Source organism: Rhipicephalus sanguineus, chromosome 7, assembly GCF_013339695.2.
Source record: "Rhipicephalus sanguineus isolate Rsan-2018 chromosome 7, BIME_Rsan_1.4, whole genome shotgun sequence".
NCBI lineage: Eukaryota > Metazoa > Arthropoda > Arachnida > Ixodida > Ixodidae > Rhipicephalus > Rhipicephalus sanguineus.
This window is the reverse complement of record NC_051182.1, coordinates 32,913,110-32,935,637: the sequence shown is the minus strand read 5'-3', so window position 1 is coordinate 32,935,637 and position 22,528 is coordinate 32,913,110. Positions and strand designations below refer to the sequence as shown.

At 44.1% G+C, this 22,528-nt stretch overlaps 1 protein-coding gene across 3 annotated transcripts in view; it reads right to left on the bottom strand.

Annotated features, from left to right (window-relative positions):
* The window catches only part of LOC119399379 (rab11 family-interacting protein 4A), a 274,117-nt gene that overhangs the window by 123,610 nt on the left and 127,979 nt on the right, over positions 1–22,528 (bottom strand). For all 3 annotated transcript variants that reach the window (XM_049417676.1, XM_037666192.2, XM_037666193.2), the window contains exon 2: positions 16,282–16,396. In XM_049417676.1, the coding sequence (XP_049273633.1) occupies positions 16,282–16,396 (115 nt within the window). The remainder of the gene's footprint in view (positions 1–16,281; positions 16,397–22,528) is intronic.

The following is a 22,528-nucleotide window of genomic DNA, read 5'->3' as shown; positions in this document are numbered from 1 at the left end:
GATCGATTGATTGATTGATTGATTGATTGATTGATTGATTGATTGATTGATTGATTGATTGATTGATTGATTGATTGATTGATTGATTGATTGATTGATTGATTGATTGATTTTCTGAGGTTTAACATCCCAAAACGACTCATGGTATGAGACACACCCTAGCCGGGTGTACTTCGGATTAATTTTGACCACCGGCGATTCTTAAGTGTGAACCCAAGTCAAAGCAGAGTTTCGTCATTAAGCAGAGACCGCTTGCTCAGGGTGAAATGCAGTCGTTCAGAAGATTGTGTGCGAAAACTGCTTTCGAGCCTGCGCACGCTCAGCCACTTTTCTGCGATGAATATTTTGTTTTCACTAAATGCATAACGCCGAAAGCGAGCAAGATTGAATAATTAATCATATTCCGGAGCTTTACGCGTGCAAACACGTGCACGTCCTCAATAGGGATAACGTCATTGACGCAGCCGGGGAGGGAGGTGGTTAATCCGCGCCCCTGGAGTTCTTCAATTTTGCATACAAACAAACGCAAGGGCATACGTAAAAGCTGAATATTTTTGTATCCACGTAAATAATTTTTGTACTCACAGAGCTTATATTTGCAGTATTTTATAAGGGCTTCGAGTTCAAAACGTATTTCCCGTTTTTTTTTTAATGTTTACCTCGTGCAGAGTAGCACTGATGTTCATATTACTTTCGTTCTTTTTGTTGCATTTTTCTTTGTTTTGATAATTTTTTCATAATAGAAATAAATCTGTTTGGAATTAATACCGTAGAAAAGAACAATTCTTCTATCATTTGATAGTCTACACTTTAGCATCAATCCCTTTCTGTGGCAGGAAAAAGATATTTCCTGGACTACCCAAAAGCAACAAATTTTTCCGCGGTCACGAAAGTGTTCAGATTTGATTATCAGTCTCTTCCATAGCCTGGATGGATTGAAGGCGCGGCGCGACATAATACTGGTAGCATCTGCATGTCTCACCTGTCGTTATTTTTGAACGTGCACCTAATGTAAAGTAATCGCCTTTTTTCTTTTTTTCTTTCTTTGCATTCGGATACATTAACATACGGTTGCAGGGATCCAACTCGCGACCTTGCGCTCGACAGCGCAACGCGACATACCCACCGAGCCCCAACTGTACCTCCATGGTGTCGCGTAGAGAAGATATAAACAAACAGAGGAGAACATCGATTACCTCTGGCCGAGCAGAGAGGACGCTACAGCAGGTACACAGGCGCAGTGACCGGACAGCGGAAGTTCGCGTGGCGCGCACTTCCTCAAAAGCTGGTGCTGACGGTGGGTCGAAGACACGTAGAGCACGTAGCACGCACAAGGGCAGACGCAGGCGACCGTACGCTTCCCTCCCCACGGGGCTCGAGCCGGCGCTCAAACTTCGGGCGACATGGCCAGAGCGAGTGGGAGCCTCGAAAGGGGGCGGGCCAACGGACAGCGCGGCGGCCGGCCGCTGATACGAAACACGCGGCGACGAAAAGAGAACGGGGGGCGGAACTTCGGCAGCACCTGCTCGGCGGGTCAATACTGAACAGTGCATGCGCACGCATGCACGAAGGATCGAGTCGTTACAACTCCGCTGTTACACGACGAAGAAAATTAAGAAGAAGACATAATGTGTAAAGGTAGAAGAGGTGTTTCCTACAGCTTTTGAAAAGAAAGAAAGAAAGAGAGAAAGAAACCAAGGAACAAAGGAAGAAAGAAACAAAGAAAGAAAGAAACAAAGAAAAAGAAAGAAAGAAAGATAGAAAGAAAGAAAGGAAGAAACCAAGGAACAAATAAAGAAAGAAACAAAGAAAAAGAAAGAAGGGAAGAAAGAAACCAAGGAACAAAGGAAGAAAGAAACAAAGAAAGAAAGAAAAAGAAAGAAAGAAACAAAGAAAGAAAGAAACAAAGAAAAAGATAGAAAGAAAGAAAGATAGAAAGAAAGAAAGATAGAAAGAAAGAAAGATAGAAAGAAAGAAACCAAGGAACAAATAAAGAAAGAAACAAAGAAAAAGAAAGAAGGGAAGAAAGAAACCAAGGAACAAAGGAAGAAAGAAACAAAGAAAGAAAGAAACAAAGAAAAAGAAAGAAACAAACAAACCAAGGAACAAAGCAAGAATGAAACAAAGAAAGAAACAAAGAAAAAGAAAGAAACAAAGAAAGAAAAAGAAAGAAAGATAAACAAAGAAAGAAAGAAAGAAAGAAGAAAGAAAAACAAAGAAAAAGAAACAAAGGAAGAAACAAAGAAAGAAAGAGAAAGAAAGGAAGAAACAAACAAAGAAAGAAAGAAAGAAACAAAGAAAGAAACAAACAAAGAAAAAGAAGAAAGAAAGAACAAGATGAAACAAAGAAAGAACAAAGAAAAAGAAAGAAAGAAAGAAAGAAACCAAGGAACAAGAAATAAAGAAAGAAAGAAACAGAAAGAAAGAAACAAAGAAAGAAGAAACAAAGAACAAAAAGAAAGAAAGAAAGAAACAAAGAAAAAGAAATAAACAAACAAAGAAGGGAAGAAAGAAACAAAGAAACAAGGAACAAAGGAAGAAAGAAACAAAAGAAAGAAAGAAACAAAGAAAAAGAAAGAAACAAAGAAAGAAGAAAAACAAAGAAAGAAACAAAGAAAGAAAGAGAAAGAAAGAAACAAGGAACAAAGCAAGAGAAACAAAGAAAGAAACAAAGAAAAAAAGAAAAACAAAAAGAAAAAATGAACAAAGAACAAAGAAACAACAAAGAAGAAAGAAAGAAGAAAAAAGAAAACAAGAAAAGAAACAAAGAAGAAACAAGAAACAAATAGAAAGAAAGAAGAAACAAACAAAGAAAGAAAGAAAGAAACAAAAAAGAAACAAACAAAGAAAAATAAAGAAACAAACAAACCAAGGAACAAAGCAAGAATAAACGAAGAAACAAAGAAAGAACAAAGAAAAAGAAAGAAAGAAACAAAAAAGAAAGAAAGAAAGAAACAAACAACAAGAATAAACAAAGAAAGAAAGAAAAAGAAAGAAAGAAACAAAGAACAAACAAAGAAACAAAGAAAGAAACAAGAAAAAGAAAGAAACAAACAAAGAAACAATGAAAGAAAGAAAGAAACAAAGAAACAAGAAAGAAACAAAGAAAGAAAGAAAGAACAAACCAAGCAATAAGAAAAAGAAAGAAACAAAGGAAGAAACAAAGAAACAAAGAAAGAAACAAAGAAGAAAGAAAAAAGAAGAACAAAGAAAGAAAGAAAGAAACAAAGAAAGAAACAAACAAAAGGAAGAAAGAAAGAAACCAAGGAACAAAGAAAGAATAAACAAAGAAACAAAGAAACAAAGAAAGAAGAAAGAAAGAAAGAAAATAAAGAAAGAACAAAGAAGAAACAAGAAAGAAATAAAGAAAGAAATAAACAAACAAATAAACAATGAAATAAAGAAAAATAAACGAAGAAACAAAGAAAGAAAGAAAGAAAAGAAAGAAATAAAGAAAACAAAATGAAAAGAAGAAAGAAAGAACAAAAGGAAACAAAGAAAGAATGAAACAAAGAAAAGAAACAAAGAAAGAAAAAAGAAAGAAAGAAACGAAAGGAAGAAAGAAAAAAGAAAGAAAGAAAGAAAAAGAAAGAAACAAAGAAAAAAGAAAGAAAAAACAAAGAAAGAAAGAAACAAAGAAAGAAAGAAACAAAGAAAAGGAAGAAAGAAAGAAACAAGGAACAAAGCAAGAAAGAAAAAAGAAACAAAGAAACAAAGAAAGAAAAGAAGAAAGAAAGAAGAAAGAATAATAAAGAAAGAAAGAAAGAAAGAAATAACAAACAAAGAAAAATAAAGAAATAAATACGAAGAAACAAGAAGAAAGAAAGAAAGAAGAAAGAAAGAAACAAAGAAAAAAAGAAAGAAACAAACCAAAGAAACAAATGAAACAAGAAAAAGAAAGAACAAAGAAAGAAACAAGAACCAAAGAAAGAAACACAAAAGGAAAAAACAAAAGCAAAAAAGAAAAACAAAGAAAAAACAAGAAAGAAAGAAAGAACAAAGAACAAAGAAGAAAAAGAAACAAAGAAAGAAAGAAACAAAGAAAAAGGAAAAAGAAAGAACCAAGAACAAAGCAGAAGAAAAAGAAACAAGAACAAAGAAAGAAACAAAAACAAAGAAAAAAGAAAGAAAGAAAGAAAGAAAGAAAAAGAAAGAAAGAAAGAAAAAAAAGAAAGAAAAAAAAGAAAGAAAGAAAGAAAGAAAGAAAGAAAGAAAGAAAGAAAGGAAGAAAGCCGCGTTCTGACCACGGCCTATACAATATTTTGATGTAAGAGGAAAGAGGAATCCGCCGGTGGACTAGTTGGTACATGTCTTGATATATACTGAGTATGTGCCAATCTTTTTCATTTATCTGTCTTCCCTTCGTTTTCGTGTTCCTTTGTGCTGCGCATACTTAGTATCTATCAAGGAAATGAATGAATGAATTGAACCTTTCTTTCGCAGGAGAGGAAGGCGCTCGGCCGCAGTTTGGGAATAGGTGGGGAAGGGATTGTTGGGCGAGCAGCATAAGCACAATAAACTAACATCAGTTGTTGTGAATCCGTTTTCGGTAGCGGTTCAATGGAGTCGCTCTCGCGCGAGATGGTCGACCTCTTCTACACCACTCGAAACAGGCCACTTATACTAGCATTGTTCGCAAGTGCTTCTTGTGCTTCATCACTCGACTGTAGTACGTTTCCTAAAGCGCTTATGTCGTCCAGTGGAAAGGGTTGGATGTGGGTTCTTCCTCGCGAGAAAGCTGAGCAAACCCAAATGAGGTGGTGTAAATCTGCTCTGCATAATTCTTGACAATGTGGGCATCGAGGAGCCCGATGTTGCACATGGTCCGACGCATTTCCAATAAACATGGTGGAGCAAAACAGAAAGCGTGCAAAACACTTGCCAAAGCAGTCGCTGTCGGAAGGATTCTTTATGGGGCACCTGTGTATGAGTTCTCCGATCGACACCTCCGTGACCTCGAAAAGTTACACAGGGCGACCATCCGTACGATAGCTGGACTCCCGAAGCACACGAGGAGCTGCTCAAGCTTGTGCCGATACCACCAATAAGGGACATAATCAATGAAGCACGAATTCGCATGCGATGTCGGCTTGATAACACACCACAAGGCAAACAAATCATGGCATGGGACAACAGAGTTCATGCGCGGTTGGGGCACGAGGAAACGACCACAGCACCACCCCCTGGGAAGCACCGCTGAGCACACGGAAACAACAACGACCGATCGCTAGGCGCAACACAAAAACCAGGCAACTCTTCGAGAAAAGGCAGCGCCTCAGAAAACCCGAGAAAACCATCGACATCTACACTGACGCAACAATGATCCGCATCCCGCTACAATGGCTATCACAGTTGCCAGCTTCCCGGTGGTGCACCCTTACATGCAGAGTTGTTGGCCATATGGCGAGCGGTCAACACTATTCCGATTGACGCAGGTAACACAGCAAGCGAGAGTCTTCGAAATAGCTTTCGTATACTGACCGATTAGTACGAAGCGGTGGCTGAACTTACAGCGACAACGACTGAAGATGCGGTGGCCAACGATATTAGAAAAAAGTTCATGGGATTACAGGATTGCGGAATCGATGCGGAAATTTTGTGGACACCGGGACACACTGGCACGGACGGGGGAAACGAAGCCGCTCATGCGGTCGCCGCGCAAGCGGGTGGGCTTGACTTTTCATTGAGCACCCCACACCCCAGTTCGTCGCCAAACTTGGCGGACCTCAATCCCTACCTAGAAATGCTGCGCGCAGGCTCTCCTAGCAGAGCATTAATGCATTATATTCGCGTAAAATTGAAAACAGACAGTAAACGAAGGCTATTAGAAGCTACACCAGCACCTCTATTAAGCGACAAGGGCGGACTTACTCGCCAGCAAGAGATATTTCTGAATAAGGTTATGGCCAATGCAGCATACACACCACACGTACTTGACAAATGGATTAGACCCAGACAAGCAATTGGAAACACATCAAGGAAATAGAGACAGCTCAATGAAGATGGAAAAGGGCTTTACTTGATTAACGCGAACTGGCTTCGCGGGATGTTAGTGTTCTCTCGCGACCCGAATGGTGCGAATACATCTTAAGAACTTAAGAGTCACAGGTCACGCATGTAAGCGAATCACATAAATGTGTAGTGCTATATTGACAGAAAAACTTACAAGCGCAAATGGAAAGACAATGGACGAAGGTGAAAGTTTACACACACCACAAGCGCACAGACTATATATATATATATATATATATATATATATATATATATATATATATATATACTGCGCTCCAAGTTATCTCTAAATATTGTATGCCAGTTACCCCACCTACCCATCTCCTTACAGTGCCACGGCTGCTGGTTGAAACGGGCACTTTTTTTCATCCAACGACCGTAACAGTGCCATCTTTGTTGCCTCTGCTATTTATATACATTCCCTTTCCCACCTCGACACCCTTCGTATCGCTTAGTGCATCACACATGTAAAGTGTGGCGCAGGAATGGTGGTGGTGCTCCAAGAGATGCGATCAAAGGATATTGTACCACTTCAAATCAGCAGCGGTGGCTTAGCGCGGTCATGGCTCTGCGCCGATTTAGGTTGGCCACAATGAACGAGCCACTCAAAGCAATAGATAGAAGGCACGCGTAACAACTTGGCAGCAGGGGCGGACAACGCCAAGTGCTCGCAAACTTAGCGAAAACGCAGCTGTATAGAGCTTACTAAACAACATAAGCGCCTTATGGACTAAAGGGGCAATACAAACTCGCTGGAAACACGGAACGGTCACACCCATGACGTAACCAGGAAGACTCAGAAAGTAACGAACTATACGCCAACTCGTCTAAAATGTGCGTGTTTGTCGGTACGTATTATTAGTGTGTATATGTTCAATGCTGCAAGTGTACGCCCCTGCAGTTTTTTAACAATACCGCGCGGGCGTTGACCCCTGGACACTGCAGCGCCTAATATAGGCGAGAAGTAACGATATTTCCTACACAATGCGCAAGCGCGAAGAGCGCACACGTGCGTGAGTACCGTCAGCTGCGTTGTTTGCTTGCAGATGCATATACACGCACTATCAGCCTTATCTGTGCGATCATGCGTTCAAAACGAAGGTGTGAGGCTGATAGTCATATCGCTGATCTCGTTGCTTCTCGCCGATGTTACAAGCTACCGTATCCTGGCGTGGACGTTCGCGCGACATCGTTAACCCATTCCCTACCGAAGACGAGCTGAGCTCATCCACGCTGAAAGAAGCGGTTGAGGGCTCCGGTTTATTTTGCCGACTTCTGTTTGGCTTGAACAGGTGGTGCAGTAACAAACTTAAAAACGGGTTCAAAGCATGCATTTTGGTCGAGAAAGGACTTGATTCATGTACACTAAATTAGAAAATGGCATCCTCCTTTGTGCGCGCGTGCCGGAGAAGCTCCGTTCAGAAAGAAAGTGCACTTATTTGCCGGAATTTCGGGAAATGAAGAATTTCAGTTCTGTTGTAGCAGCGACTACACACAGCAGCATAGTATATCTCTAAACCATCGCATTCGGACACGACCACGTCTCGGCGTATCGGCAGTGGACGCCCTTAGCTGTAAGCTAACGCCCACCGGCGCGTCCAAGGTTTGTTTTCGCGGATTCACTTCCCTGCGCTTTATTTATTTTTTACTTCAAAGAGACATTTTCTGCACAGAAGACTGGAGAGGTTAGGCACTTTTTGTTGTGCAGTGAAGCCCAACCTCCGCACATTTTTAAAAAGGCATATTTTGCGTCTATCGTGCGGAACACACGATAGACGCACGATAGACACAAACACGGAATTTCGACCAATTTAACGTACACCTAAATTTAAGTACACAGGCCTCCGGCATTTCGCCTCCATCGAAATACGACGACCACCGCGGCCGGAATCGAACCCGCGTCTTTAGGGTCAGCAGCCGAGCACCGTAACCACTATACCTCGGCGGTGGCGTTAAGCTTATTGGACTGATGGAGCTTAACGACCACTGTACGGCATGCATCTCAGGCGATTTTAAAAATTCCGTACACCGTTTAAAAACCAACCACTGATGTGTCCATCATTGCAGATAGCGCGAGGCATTACAGAGATACAAAGAGGACAAGCCACAAGCCTTCCTTGTACACCTGTCCTCGGTGAAGTCTCACGCTGCCTACAACAACGAATCATTACCAACTAGCCCTATTAACTTGTCTAAGTTACGCTGGTGTATATGTAGCGTGCATCGTCGCCTCACCCTTGGTTCTGGCCCGATACGCCTTGGCGCGACGAAGCTCAGTCCAGCGGAGACGGGGCGTCGGCGAGTATCGGGCGGCGGGGCTTTCGACCACTAGTCCCAAATGGCGACAAGTCCAGCACACTTGCGACACGAACACGTACAGCGCCAGGTGGGCCAGCGACTTTGCGAACGCCACGATGAACATTGTTGCGCGACGCTGGGGGTCAATCTCGTTGAAGCGCGCAGAATAACAAAACACGCTCCCTAAGGGAGCTGAACGAACAACACGGGACGAGACCGGGACGACGAAATTGCTGAAGGAACAAGGGGCGAAGTGCGACGCAAAAAGCCGGACGCTTGCTATTGGCCCAACTCGGGCGGTTGGCGGGTATCGCTTTCTTCGATAAACTTTAACCGAAGGAGGGGGGGGGGCGCAATATCTGGTGGGTAAGCGCGCAAAAGTGAACGCGCCGCCGGCTAGAAAATCGTGTTATCTCTGAACACGTTTTAAAGAGTGCAAACAGCGCGGCTATGTAAAGCGATACATCCGGGAACTTCGGAGGTCACGAGGGGGACCGTCGTTTGGACATACGGTTTTCATGGAGTGAAACGCAACAGCAAAGCTTTAAGTACAACTGGCACGCACAAATGCTCCTGATGCACACACGTCACTTGCTTAGCCCTAAAATGCCGCTTTTCACTCCGTGAGCACCGCACAGGTACTGACAGAATTATTGAGGCGAAAGCCTTAGATGCCTCATCAAACGTGAAAACTGACCGTCGGCGTCCCGCATCGGCGGCGTCGGGACAAAACGAGTGAGGCAAAAAAAAAAAAAATCACGTGATGACGTCACCACATGTCATCATGACGTCACACATTGACGACATTTGTGACGTAATTATGACGTCATCATGTCCAATCATCATCACATGACACATATCTTGGCCAAAGGTGGCTCGATCACGGAGGCACTGCAAAACCTGGTGATGTACCTCCGATCCTGGAGGCAGTGCAAAACCACGTTAGGTGCAGAAAGCTTTCGGAGGGTGGCGGGGCAGTTTCAATACATCGACGGAGAAGCAACAGAAGATGGCTTTCGCCTTCGAGTCGTCCTAAGTGAATGCATAAGGGACCCTGTGGGTTTTCCGGAACGACAGACAGGCAGGCGCTACAAGCGGAGCGCGCCTATGGAAGAAATAGTGCCATGGTCTGCGCGTGCGCGGCATGACTATCAAGCCTCGCTCCACAGTGCATCTAGAATGGCATATTGCCTTGCGCCAAAAGGCTAGCGTTAGGTGCTTCTTTGCGCTAAGCAAAACACCGGGCTTTGCCAGCGCTGTTCCCAGTCCCGCACCATAACTATAATGCAGTCACGATAGTGGTGTCGAAAAGATAAATGGCGCCAGACGGAACAAAAGATCAAAGGCGCCCAAGCACTGGAACTCGCGCGCATGCTCCAACGCGGGCGCACACACAGCGCGTCACAGACCCCATTCGCAGAGCACTTCTGTGACACCGCTAAGATCCACGTAGCGCAAGCGTTTTGGCGCAAGGCAACGTCAGTCTAGATGCGCTCAGGGAAAGAATCTTGCTTGCGAGGAAGACCGCGCACGCGCAGACCATGGTTGTTCCACCGGCGTGCTTCGTCGGCTAGTGGCCGCTTTCCTGGACTGCACTGGACAGGGGAAAAAGTTTCGTGTCCTGCAGGACGCTCTTAGCGCGTAACGGGCGTCTACCACGTAGGGACCGACAGGGAATACCTGGCGTTCCAAATTATTTTGTGAGCGCATGTGCAGCCGTCAGCACGGTTAACTCGAACGCTACGCCGCGTGGCCTCGACAGGCTTCGACTGACGACAACGGCGCCAAGAGGTGGACACGGTATATTCGCAGCAGCCAACGATAGATGAAGCACGGGTCGATTTCACTGATAAGTTTCTCTTTCTCTTCTGCCTGACCGGCTGGTCGAATACACTCACTTGGTAGTTCCGTTTCCACCACGTCTCGCTTGTGGCTGCGTTCTCACGCGCACCCATGAAATTCGTTGCCGTATGCTTATCCAGTGGCGTTGGCTTATATCGACAATGAACCATTGCGTGCGACAGCTCACGCGCCGAGATGCCTGAAATTGGGCATGTAGGAAAATGTCTCCGCTCCACTAACGTCGTCGGAAAAATACGTCAGAGTGCAACTTATCCTAAGGTGCTTCTTCTTCTTATTCTTCTTCCCTACATGCCCGGTTTCAGTTCCCTACGGCATGTAGGGAATGGTGTTTCAGCTCCACTAACGTCGTCGGCTATTTGTTGGGCTAACATTGCCTTCTTCATTTTTAGTGGAGCGGTGGCCAATAGTGGGATTTACCCTTTTTATTTTTTTGTGGCGCATACCCGTTTTATGATGGACCGTGACTACACGACCCACCGCGACGACATTACACGCGGACAAGCCGAGAGACCTAAAAACATTCTTGATCCCTTCGTCATAGGAATCGGTATAACACGAAAGTGAAACGTGTCTTCACGGGAGTATAGTTAATTGTTCACTATACATTAATGTATGTGAGCTTGCACAATGTCTATTGGTGTTTGGCAGCTATATATAGCTGCCAAGCACCAACGTCAGCGCGGGTACATCCACGTCATTGACGTGAATGCACCAGCGCAGACGACTAGTGGTACATCTTCCTACCGAAGACTAACGCCCACGATCATAATTTAACCGTTGTGTTAGCTGAAGCAGTGAACATACACCTGGACACAGCACATGGTGAATCCCGCGCAATGATGACGTCAACAGGCACATTAAACACTGGTGCTCGATATGCACTGATTTAAAGCGTCGTCACCGGACGAGACAAACGCCAGAGTGCGCGCTCCCTAGTAATAGGGTAACCTACGCCTGTGCTCGTGCATATATGACCAGTGTTGTAGGCGTTACTGAAAAAAAGTAACTAAATACGTTACTCGTTACACTATAAAAAAAGGAACGCGTTACCGCCCTACATTACCTACAAAAAAATGTAACGCGTTACCGTTACCGTTACCGAAAAAAAGTAACGGACGTTACCTCTGCCGTTACTCCACAATCATAAATTTTAATCAATGTGTCTTTGCTGCAGGAACCCGAAATAGGAATTTTTTTAAATCTCAAATTTACGTTTCACATAAAGCTTAGAACACAAACAACGATTATACCCAAAATGCTGATTTAACGAGAATTATTTGCACAAATGTACCACACTTTAGCTACGTTATAGTGGCTTAAAGTTGCCTGTAGAATTGCATGTGATGGCTTCTGACTCTGGCACATGGTGAAGCCATTTTTCTCAATGTGACATTATACAAACTATGACATTCAGTTATTAACGCTGTCCGCAAAGAAAGCATCACTGAACTTTCAATACGTTTACAGTAATTCTGACGGCGTGCTTCTACTAGCAAAATAGATGCGCAAATTTTGTAGTAATAAAGGAATGATTTAATGGCCTAGTCACGGAAAAAAATATCTGTGAATATACATTTTTGTTCACTTTAACCCATATAACCTGTTAACCTGTATAGAGTGTTTAAGATCAGCCTCGTTCGCTCGGGAGTTCTATAACCAGAAACTTAACTGTAGTTGCAGATAGAAAAAAGAAATATTCATTTTCAAAACAAAGTTGATAAACCTTATCAACGTTGTAGCAAATTATGTAGCAACTATAAAAAATGTCGCATATTTAGACACTTTTCAAAAATAGTTTCCTTCGCTCTACAAGTTCCAAACAATGTTACTTTACTCTTTGTTGCGCATACATGTCCTACACAAAATGTCTTTGTAACGGTAATATTTGCGTTTTTCATCACTGTGAACGTTCGAGAACAACAGGAAATAAAATCGGTCCCTCTGTATTGAATATATTCGCTATTTTGTGCTCGTAAATTATGCAGCTAATAATAAAACTAGGTTCCTCTTCAGGCTACTGTGTGGCATGCGCATAAAATACAAAATACTCAATTAAATCTAAAACATCCATTTTCGGATCCGTGACGATCTCTCGTGGAATCACCCGTTTGCGGTAACCACCTGCCGTGTAGCTACCTGTAACCGTGGTTAGCCGTAACCCTAGTTAGCTTAACCGCGATTAAAGCTGTTCGTGTGACAGCGATATTCATGGGTTTTGTTTGAAACAGAGCGACGCCAACCAAGGTAGTGAGTAAGTTTTTTTTTCCGTTACAAGAAAAAGTAAGACGTTTCGCGTCCCGCTCGTTTTCTTTTTGAGGGTCTTCTTCTTGCCGTGGGGTCGCATCTTTTCTCCAAGAGCACCTGTAGACCGGTTGACGTTACTGGCTGTCGCCTGGATGGGTCAGTATTCCACAAAAAGCCGCTTATAGTAATTGGCTTCTAGGTCAACGACGCGGGACTTGTTAAATTCGATGCGGTGGTCTTTCACCACGCTGTGATCGGCGAGTGCACTCCTTTGTCACTCGAACTTGCGGACGTCGTTTTTATGTTGCCTCACGGGGAAGTTCTTGTTTCCCCCGCGTACGAAGCCTCACGATCAGCACATGGTATGGAGTAAACTAGCCTTTCGCTTCTTTCTTCGGGCGGCCTGTCTCTTGGGCACGAAAAGGCGCAGGTGCCAGCAGTCCCCCTGCTACAATCCACTTCCACGAAAAAGATGTCCGTACAGTTTCTCATGGCGGATTCCGCGGCTTTTTACAAGCTTTGTGTGGCGATGGCCCAACTTTTTCCAAAGGTAGTCGGCGCGTCTTAGGAATTGGTCCCTGCATTTTCCACAAACAAAAGTGATTCCGCCCGCACTTTCTTTGTTAATGCCTGGCAGTCCGACAGCATTCCGAGGCTGCGACAAAAGAATTCGTGGTGGCGAGCTCTGGGAAAAAGGCACCTACAGGATGAAAAAGTAACGAGTAACGTGACACCTCACGTTACCGAAAAATGTTAACGTAAGTACGTTACCCGTTACAGTTCCGAAATAGTAACGAGTACGTTACTAAGTTACCGAAAAAAGTAACGCGTTACCGGTAACGCCGTTACTTGTAACGCGTTACCGACAACACTGTATATGACATAGCACTTCTGAAACGCGAGAGCCGGGGTTCGTAGCTTGAGCCGTGAATGCGGGAAGGCGTTCCGGTTCCTGAAGGCGCGTCTCTCGCTGCAACAAAGCACTCACTGCATAGACACTGGCCCGTCGACGCCATTGCCTTTTTGTGCCGTTTATCGCAGAAGTTGTATTTAGTCGGTGCTATCGCACTCGAAGCAGTTGGAGGCGGAGAAAGACAGTTCGTGCATGTGGAAGCTGCACGACTCTGGCGACGAGTCGTCACGCTAACACGACGCGAAATGCAAAGCACGTATACTGCGTCGTCACCAAACCGAATCATCGCGTACGGCGCATTGCACCGACCGTAGAGATTCCTACAATAATGCATTGAAAGCTTCCGTTGTTCTGAAACTACCGAAGCGCCCCCTGATGGCACTCGTTAGCGTCATGATGCGGTACTTCACTCCTAGAAGGCGACACCGCCCCGCCAAGGAAGATCACTGTGAGAGGGACAAGGTGTGACAGATATAAGGCGCGTTTGTGAAGCCTCGTGTGTGTGCGTCGGCAGCGCAGTGGGTAGAGCGCTCGGCACCTACCGTCGCGGAGCGAGAGGTCGTGGGTTTGACTGCCAGGTCATTCGCGTCAATGAAACTTTCTCTTATTTTTGTAGCGTTAGCTACACTTGCCTAGCCGGAGCCGATTTCGCGTGGATCGTCATGAGCCGTGCTGCGCATGCGCGAGGATCAGTGATGTCACACAGCTGGCTCACCGGAGCCGGCATCTCACGCGCTCTTCGCCACCGCCGCGCGCGGCTCGCCGCTGCTTGTCTGCGCGTTCGGGAGGAGTGGCGTCGTAGCCGCGGCAGACAAACTGGCGCCGGCGCGCGCGCAGACTCCGCCACCGCCGGTCTGCGCTTCGCGCGCAGCTATTCGCCTTCGCTGTGCAGTCGCCGTCTGACATTGTGCTGGAGCCGCTTGATAGCGCCTCTGACTGGCGTTTGCAGGTGGGTAACGCCATGGAGAAGGAGAGCGCAAATGCTGCTCAACGGCGCAGAACAGCCGAGAAGCTTATCTCATCGGATCCCGAAGTAGTTGCCTGGCAATTAGCGGTTCAGCGTACGAAGAATGAACAGAAGAAGGCTAATAATCCTAGACAATCCGGAAAGCTAAGAACAATCAGCTGAACCTTTGCTAACGCTACGTATATCCTGGCATAGCCGAGCTAAGCCACTGCAAATTTTTTTGTTATCCGTTCGTGTGTATTTTGCCAACGTCATATCGGTGACGGAAATGATGTCAGTGAAGTCTTATAGTGGAGCCGGCGTGTTAAAAAAAAGCATTTGAAAGCGCCTTGTGCCCCCTTAAGCCGATATTGATTCCGTCCAGCAAATATGAGACATATCTGATTCGTCGAATTTGTGCTCGCGCTAGAGACCTTAACTGAAAAGCTAATAGTTTGGACGAAGGACATTGCTTTCATTGTGTTATTGTCGCCTTAGCTATTTGCAATTAATCGCTCTTCACTTCCGTTTGCGGGCAACCAATAACAGAAGTGCCGGCCCAGCGCGTTGCCAACATTGGTGTACGTCCCCGTCCCCGAAGGCTACCATCGACGCGCCTCCTGAATGGCACTGCATACAAGCACGGACTGTGCTTGCTGCAATGCTAGCACGCTTATTTTCGAGAGCCACTTCTTTGTTCTTATGTGAAGCGGTAACGAAGTGACGGTGCCTTCTGTACATCTGTCTAAACGACCACTCTGTAAACAACGCCATTATAGGCAGCCGCGATGGTCTTGCGGTAGGGTGCTCGGCTGCCGACCCGGAAGACGCGAGTTCAATCCCGACCGCGGCGGCAACGTTTCCACAAAGGCGAAGTTCTAGAGGCCCGCGTATACTGTACGATGTCGGGTAACGCTGAAGAACCCCAGTTGGTCGAAATTACCCGGAGCCCTCTGCTACGGTGTCTCTCATAGCCAGAGTCGCTTTGGGATGTTAATCCACACGAACCAACCAATCAAACAACCAACAAGACCGTGAGTACTTGCAGCCGCGTTTTCGTAGGAAGATTAGTGTACCACTAATGAGCGATTACGCCCGCGCAGCTTGGTCTAACAATACTCGTATGAAAAGCGCGAAATTTAAAGTATGATGACCCAGCTAACGAAACACGTAAACCAGCTTTCAATATCAGATATCGCAGCGAGTACTGTGTATTTTCAGCAGGGGTTCGGAGCCACTCGTGTCATCAAGCGACGCGCCTCGTGTGCACAAATAAACGTGTTTTCCAACGTTTGCGCAGTAGACACTTTCAGTGTTTCGTTACTTCCTTTGTATTTGATACAAACGATCGACCAGTAGTCGAGATACCATGCCGATTTAAACAAATACCCGAGGTCTGCCCGGATGTCGGTAATCACACAACACAGGAAAGGCTGCGCTGTTGCGTAAGGGAACAAATGAAAAGTAGTGAAGGGTTCCAGCAAGTTTCAAACGCGAGCTCAAGAAGAAAGGAACGCACAGAACAGGGCTGGACTTACAACTGAAGTTTATCAAAGAAACAGTTTTCCCAAGGACACCAACACGCATGCGTAAAAAGCTTCAGTTGTAAGTCCAGCTTTGTCCTGTGCGTCCCTTTCTTCTTGTGCTCGCGTTTGAAACTTGCTGGAACCCTTCACTACTCATCGTGTACCAACTGGCCCAGAAAACCACGCTGCTCCACACACGAAAGTTTTAGGCAAGTTGTAAAAGCTAATAAAAACGCAGTCTGCACACGCTATACATGCTATATAAAATAAAACAACCGCAATGATGAAGTTCGCGAGATCTATTCATCTTAACCTACAAAAATCATTACACAGTGGTTCATTATAAACAGGACATATATTAGTTATTTATCGTAGCCACCTTTATACGTGTTATATAAATATTTCATGGTAAGTAATGGCTGTACTGTCAACCTCCCTTCCTCGCCACGTAAATCTGCAGTATTCAAACAAGTACGCACCGACGGCGTGACCGTTGCTAGCTCCGAGCAGGGCCATGACACCTGCGGCGAAGTCCTTGAAAGATATGAGCCCCCGCTGTCCAGGATCCAAGCATTGCACCAGCTGCACTAGGGCCTGTAAAAGAGCAAGATGGTTTATTCGTTAGTTATACCATATACGCTTGCGCTTGTTACTCACCGTGTGCGCGGGTATTGTGGATATATGGGTCATAACGCGCGCCCACCCTGTCATGAACAAAATAAGGAACTGCAGTCAAACCCGCATATATCGAAGTCGAAAAAAAAGAAAAAGACGGGAATTAGTTCGATATATCATATAATTCTACATTTAACGTTTTAAAATTTTTACCGTATTTTCGGTGCGCAAGTCGGCTTCACGGCACAACTTCACGATAATGAAACGAAAGCTGCTTCACGGCAATACGCGAGGGTATGTACGGTACTGATGTATACAGCGCAACTCCTACAAGACTGGTCTTTCTGAATACATGCACCACGCCCCCCCCCCTCCCCCCCTCCCATGTGTGTGTGTATATATATATATATATATATATATATATATATATATTATCAGCCTTTACGCGAAGCGAACGCCTACTGCGCACGACGGGCGGGCCGTCAAGGAATCACGTGATGGCAAGCGGTGGTTTCTACTAGCCTTGCGCGGCGCTCTCCTAATCACACCGCTCGCTTTACCAAATTCGAGCGGGAAAAGCCAACTTCTTGGAGCTTTTCGCGCTGTCCGATGTTCGATGTGTGAAAGTGTTCCGGCTATTTTCCTTCGATGTAGACATATAGTTTGCTGTGCAATGACGTTCAAGCATTGTCGTATTCAAAAAGAGTTCGATATAAAGGATAGTTCGATTTATTCGAGTTAATCGGATATACATGTATTTCTCATTCATATACTCATTCACACTTCTGTGTATGTACATATATGTGAGTTTGTTCTTGCACTTATTATTCGTGCGAATATCTGATCATTGTATGATATACATCATAGTGATCACCCAACACTGAAGAAGTAAGCCAGGCGATAAGCCGGGCTAAAATCGCCGAGAATTTCATTGAAGATTGTTATCTCCCTCTCTCTCAACGATACGAGGCCAACACACAATGGATCCAAGGAGTGCTTACGGGGCGTTACTTGTAGCTCTTAAATTAGGCATAGTAATAATGAGGCCAAGGGAAAATGGATTAAAATGGACAAAAAAAAGAACAATTCGCCATTGGTGGGCTCCGAACCCACAACCTTTGTACTAAGCGTGCGATGCTCCAACAACTGAACTACGGCGGCTGTCGTTCTTGGTGAGGTAGCTAGCTGATTAGGCTAGTTGGTTGCTCATGCTGATAATAGACAGCGCTAAAAAAAACACAGCGACAGTGATGGAAGCGACATTTTGTTGTTTGGAGCACACTCTGGAGCAGAAAAAATGCTAGTTTGGAGCAGCTATTGACATTTTCGGAGCAGATGGCAAAATATTCCAAACGACTCCTGGAGTTTAAAGCATTATTTAAGCATCTCATAACTATTATTACTTATTATTATAGATATTGCACATATAATTATCACTGCAAATTGCAACAAACAAATAATTAAGCAGATGGGTGGTCACTGAACACTAAGTAAGATGAGCTATATATTTAAAATATCGGGAACTTGTGACAAAAATGATATAAAACCGATGAAGCTGAGCCCCTAATTATAAAAGAAACTAGAATCACATAGAGCAGTTTATAATCAGTAACAGAGAAAAGAAATCTGTTACTATCATATTTCACCAAAATAGCCTGCATTTGAAATTTTTAAAAAAGAAAAAAAAAAGACAAGAAACTAAGTTCGGATAGGTTGAAAAAACAGCCTTGCCATTTCTTGTGGCAAAAATGAGGTCGGAAATGACAAAGTGATAAATGTGATCAGTCACACGTCACAGTCCTGCCACCAGCAGTTAGTAATCAGTAAGATATCGAAGTAATCTCACACACATTTGACCAAAATAGTCTGCCTGTCATGTACAGCTACATACAGCTAAATTGGAGACATACCAACAATGCCACTACTTGTGGCATTGTCGATATGCTAGTATGGAGCTAGTATAGAAACTCCACACTAGCATACAGTACTATAGTACATACTATACTCGCGGACAACTTTTCTTGGCAATGAAGAAAAGACTACGGGGCGGTGCTACTGCACATTACTGCTCCGCAAAGTAGTTCGGTATGGCGCGCGTTTCGAATTTAGGCTCAGTTTGTGAACCTTCCGTATCTCTTGTGACGGCTGTCGGATTATTCGAGCGGCCGTAGTCGAATAATAACATTGCATACTATTTGCTTCGTCTGCTTAGACAGCCATTTGCTAGTGAAATTCGTCACAAGTTCCTTCGGCGAGTCATCGGAAAAGCTGGAGGGCGACGAGCGCTCACCTGAAGACGGAAGGCACCATTTTGACTGTGAGGAGCACGTAAAAGTTGCGACGTTTTCTGCAAAACGTGCAAAAACGTGAATTGACACTGCATATAGTAAAACAAATATAAATTTTATGTCTCCTTGGTGCGTGCTGCGCCTCTTTTCAAACAGTGTACCATAGATAGAAAATACAGCCAATGTTGTTTTGCTTAATTCTCACGCAGAAAACAAGGACGCAATTGTGGGCCTTTTTTCTTCGGCGGTAGCACACGCGTAGTTTGGCTCTGCAGCCTTCTCTTCATTGCCAAGAAAAATGTCCGCAAAATATAGAATGATAGTAGACAGCTTGTTTTTTGTTACGTTTAGGCTCGCTGGATGAACATGTGCTTAAAGTTCATTGTTTTCAGTTTACCAGTGCGATTTCGGAGCAGGTCCGGAGCAGTTACTAACAAAAATTACAGTTTGGAGCAGCGTGGAGCAGCATTTCTCTTTTGGAGCAGTTTGGAGCAATTGGAGCAGCACTTCCATCACTGCAGGGACGAAAACTGGACACGGGACAAGCGCCTGACTAGTGTCCGCTTTCCGTCCCTGTGTTTCTTTAGCATTGTTCATCATCATTCGTTCTTGGATCCACATTAATTGTTATCTAAGGGCTTTTAAACCTGGAAATTTAAGCCAGCGCCACATCGTACCCGTACGTGCCGGCGAATGCGGGACTTTTTTCTTGTCTTCTTTTAAATGCGAAGCATTTCTTAGCGAACTTCTGCGACTTTGAGCGTATCTATCTATCTATCTATCTATCTATCTATCTATCTATCTATCTATCTATCTATCTATCTATCTATCTATCTATCTATCTATCTATCTATCTATCTATCTATCTATCTATCTATCTATCTATCTATCTATCTATCTATCTATCTATCTATCTATCTATCTATCTATCTATCTATCTATCATCTATCTTCTATCTATCTATCTATCTCTATGCTATCTATCTTATCTATATCTATCTATCTATCTATCTATCTATCTATCTATCTATCTATCTATCTATCTATCTATCTATCTATCTATCTATCTACTATCTCTATATCTATCTATCTATCCATCTATCTATCTATCTAGCCGCCTACGACTTTGTGCTCTCCTGGCCGTTTCGTTAATCGGATGTATACCAAAATTGGTGTGTCATAACATGGCCTTATTACGAACATAAATGACAGGTCATATCATGAAAATCATGACACGCATGTCATGAACAGCATGATTTACATTCCACGGCCTTTGGGCTCCCTGGCCGTTCCGTTAATCGGATGTGTACCAAAATTGGTGTGTCATAACATGGCCTTATCACGAACATAAATGACAGGTCATATTATGAAAATCATGATACGCATGTCATGAACAGCATGATTTACATTCCACGGCCTTTGGGCTCTTGCGGCCGTTCCGTTAATTTCATATATACCAAAATTGGTACGGCGTGACAAGAGTTCATGACGAACATAATGACAGGTCCTAACATGCAAATCATGACGAGCATGTCATGTGCAGCATGATTTACATGACATGGTCTCGGGGCGCTCGCGGCCGTTTAAATGAAGGGATACATACGAAAACTGGTATGACGAGACATTTCTGTATGACGAACATAACTGACAGGTGGTAACATGAAAATCATGATATGCATGTCATGTATGACATGATTTACATGCTGCCTCATGGCGCACTCGCGGCCGTTTCGCTAGATTGATATACACCAAAATTGGTACTGTGCGCTGTGACTTTATGAAGAACATGAATAACAGGTCGTAGCATGAAAACCATGACATCCATGACATGTATGTCATGATTTACATGCCACGCTCATGGTGCATTCGCGTCCGTTTCGCTTGCGTCATATACACCAAAATTGGTGTTACGCGACACGACAGTATGACGAACGTAAGTGAGACGTGGTAGCATGAAAATCATGACATGCAAGTCATGTACGACCTGATTTACATGCCACGCTCATGATGCGCTACCGGCAGTTTCAGTAGATTGATATACACCAAAATTGGTATTGCGCGATGTGACTGTATGAAGAACATGAATGACAGTTGGTAAGATGAAAACCATGACATGCATGTCATGTATGTCATGACTTAATTGTCACGCTCATGATGCGTTCGCGGCCGCTTCGCTAGTTCGATGTACACCAAAATTTGTATTGCACGAAGCGACTGTATGACGAAGGTAAATGAGACGTGGTAACATGAAAATCGTGACATGCATGACATGCACGACATGATTTACATGTCATGCTCATGACGCACTCGTGCCGTTTCGCTTGCTTGACATACACGAAAATTGGTACTGCGCTACGCGACTGCATGACGAACGTAAATGAGAGGTGGTAATATGGAAATCATGACATGCAGGTTATGTATGTCATGATTTACATGCCGCGCTCATTGTGCATTCTCGGCCGTTTCGCTAGCTTGGTATACACCAAAATTGGTATTGCGCGACGCCACTGTGTGACGAACGTAAATGAAAGGTGGTAACATGATAATCATGATATGCGTGAAATGTACGACATGATTTGCAAGCCACACTCATAATAAATTCGCGGCCGTTTTCCTAGCTTGATATATACCAAAATTGGTATTGAGCGACGCGACTGTATGATGAACATGAATAACAGGTCGTAGCATGAAAACCATGACATCCATGACATGTATGTCATGATTTACATGCCGCGCTCATGGTGCATTCGCGGCCGTTTCGCTAGCTTGATATACACCAAAATTGGTATTGCGCGAAGCGACTGTATGACGAACGTAAATGAAAGGTGTTAACATGAAAATCATGACATGCATGTCATGTATGGCATGATTTACATGCTGTGCTCATGGTGCAGTCGCGGCCATTTCGCTCCTTTGATATACACCAAAATTGGTATTGCGCGATGTGACTGTATGACGAACATAAATGAGAGGTCTTAACATGCGAATCATGTTATGCATGTCATGTACGGTATGATTTACATGCCAATGTCATGGTGTGCTTACGGCCGTTTTGTTAACTGGATATATACCAAAATTGGTATGGCACGACTCGAGTGCGTGATGAACATAAGCGACAGCTCATGCATCGTATATACCAGAATATGCGTTTCATTGGCATGGTGTATACTAGATTGTGCATGCATGCGTGCATGGCAAACATGCGATATATGGTGGACTAGATGCCATGGCATGAATGATTTCATTTGGCTCAAAGACAAACAAGGCGATGTATGCAGCTCTTTGCTGGCTGCTTCGCATTACATCGATTCCCACAGTGCGTGGGATCTGCCGAATTTTTCTTTCTTTTTTTTTGCCAGATGTCACGGTGCACGCGGTCTTCTACGAGCTAGTATCTTATACACCAATAATCCCTTGCATCCCACCTAAATGTATCAAGCCTGTAATGTCAAGACTTTCCATGAGGAGTACAGGAATGCTAGTCGCATACCTGCACTCTAGTTATTCTAGCACCTATCGAAAAAGATATATCCGCCTCAACGAAAAAGACAGCGCTAACAGGCAGAGGTGTGGGTTCCCTGGGGGTCACGCAGGACCAACTCTGCACCGAGAGCCAGGTAAACAAAATACACAAGATAAATCCGTAATCGTTGTGATAAACATTTGGAAGTTCGTGCAAGGTACCTTAGATCATGACACTACATGGCAATACAAAATGTAGCCGCTAATTAGGGCTGCTGAGGGATGCACACCCCTCCAATATCCCCTTAACTCACGCTTCGGGTAAGAGGAACACCGTGAAGCAGAAGAGGTGGTGTTAATAA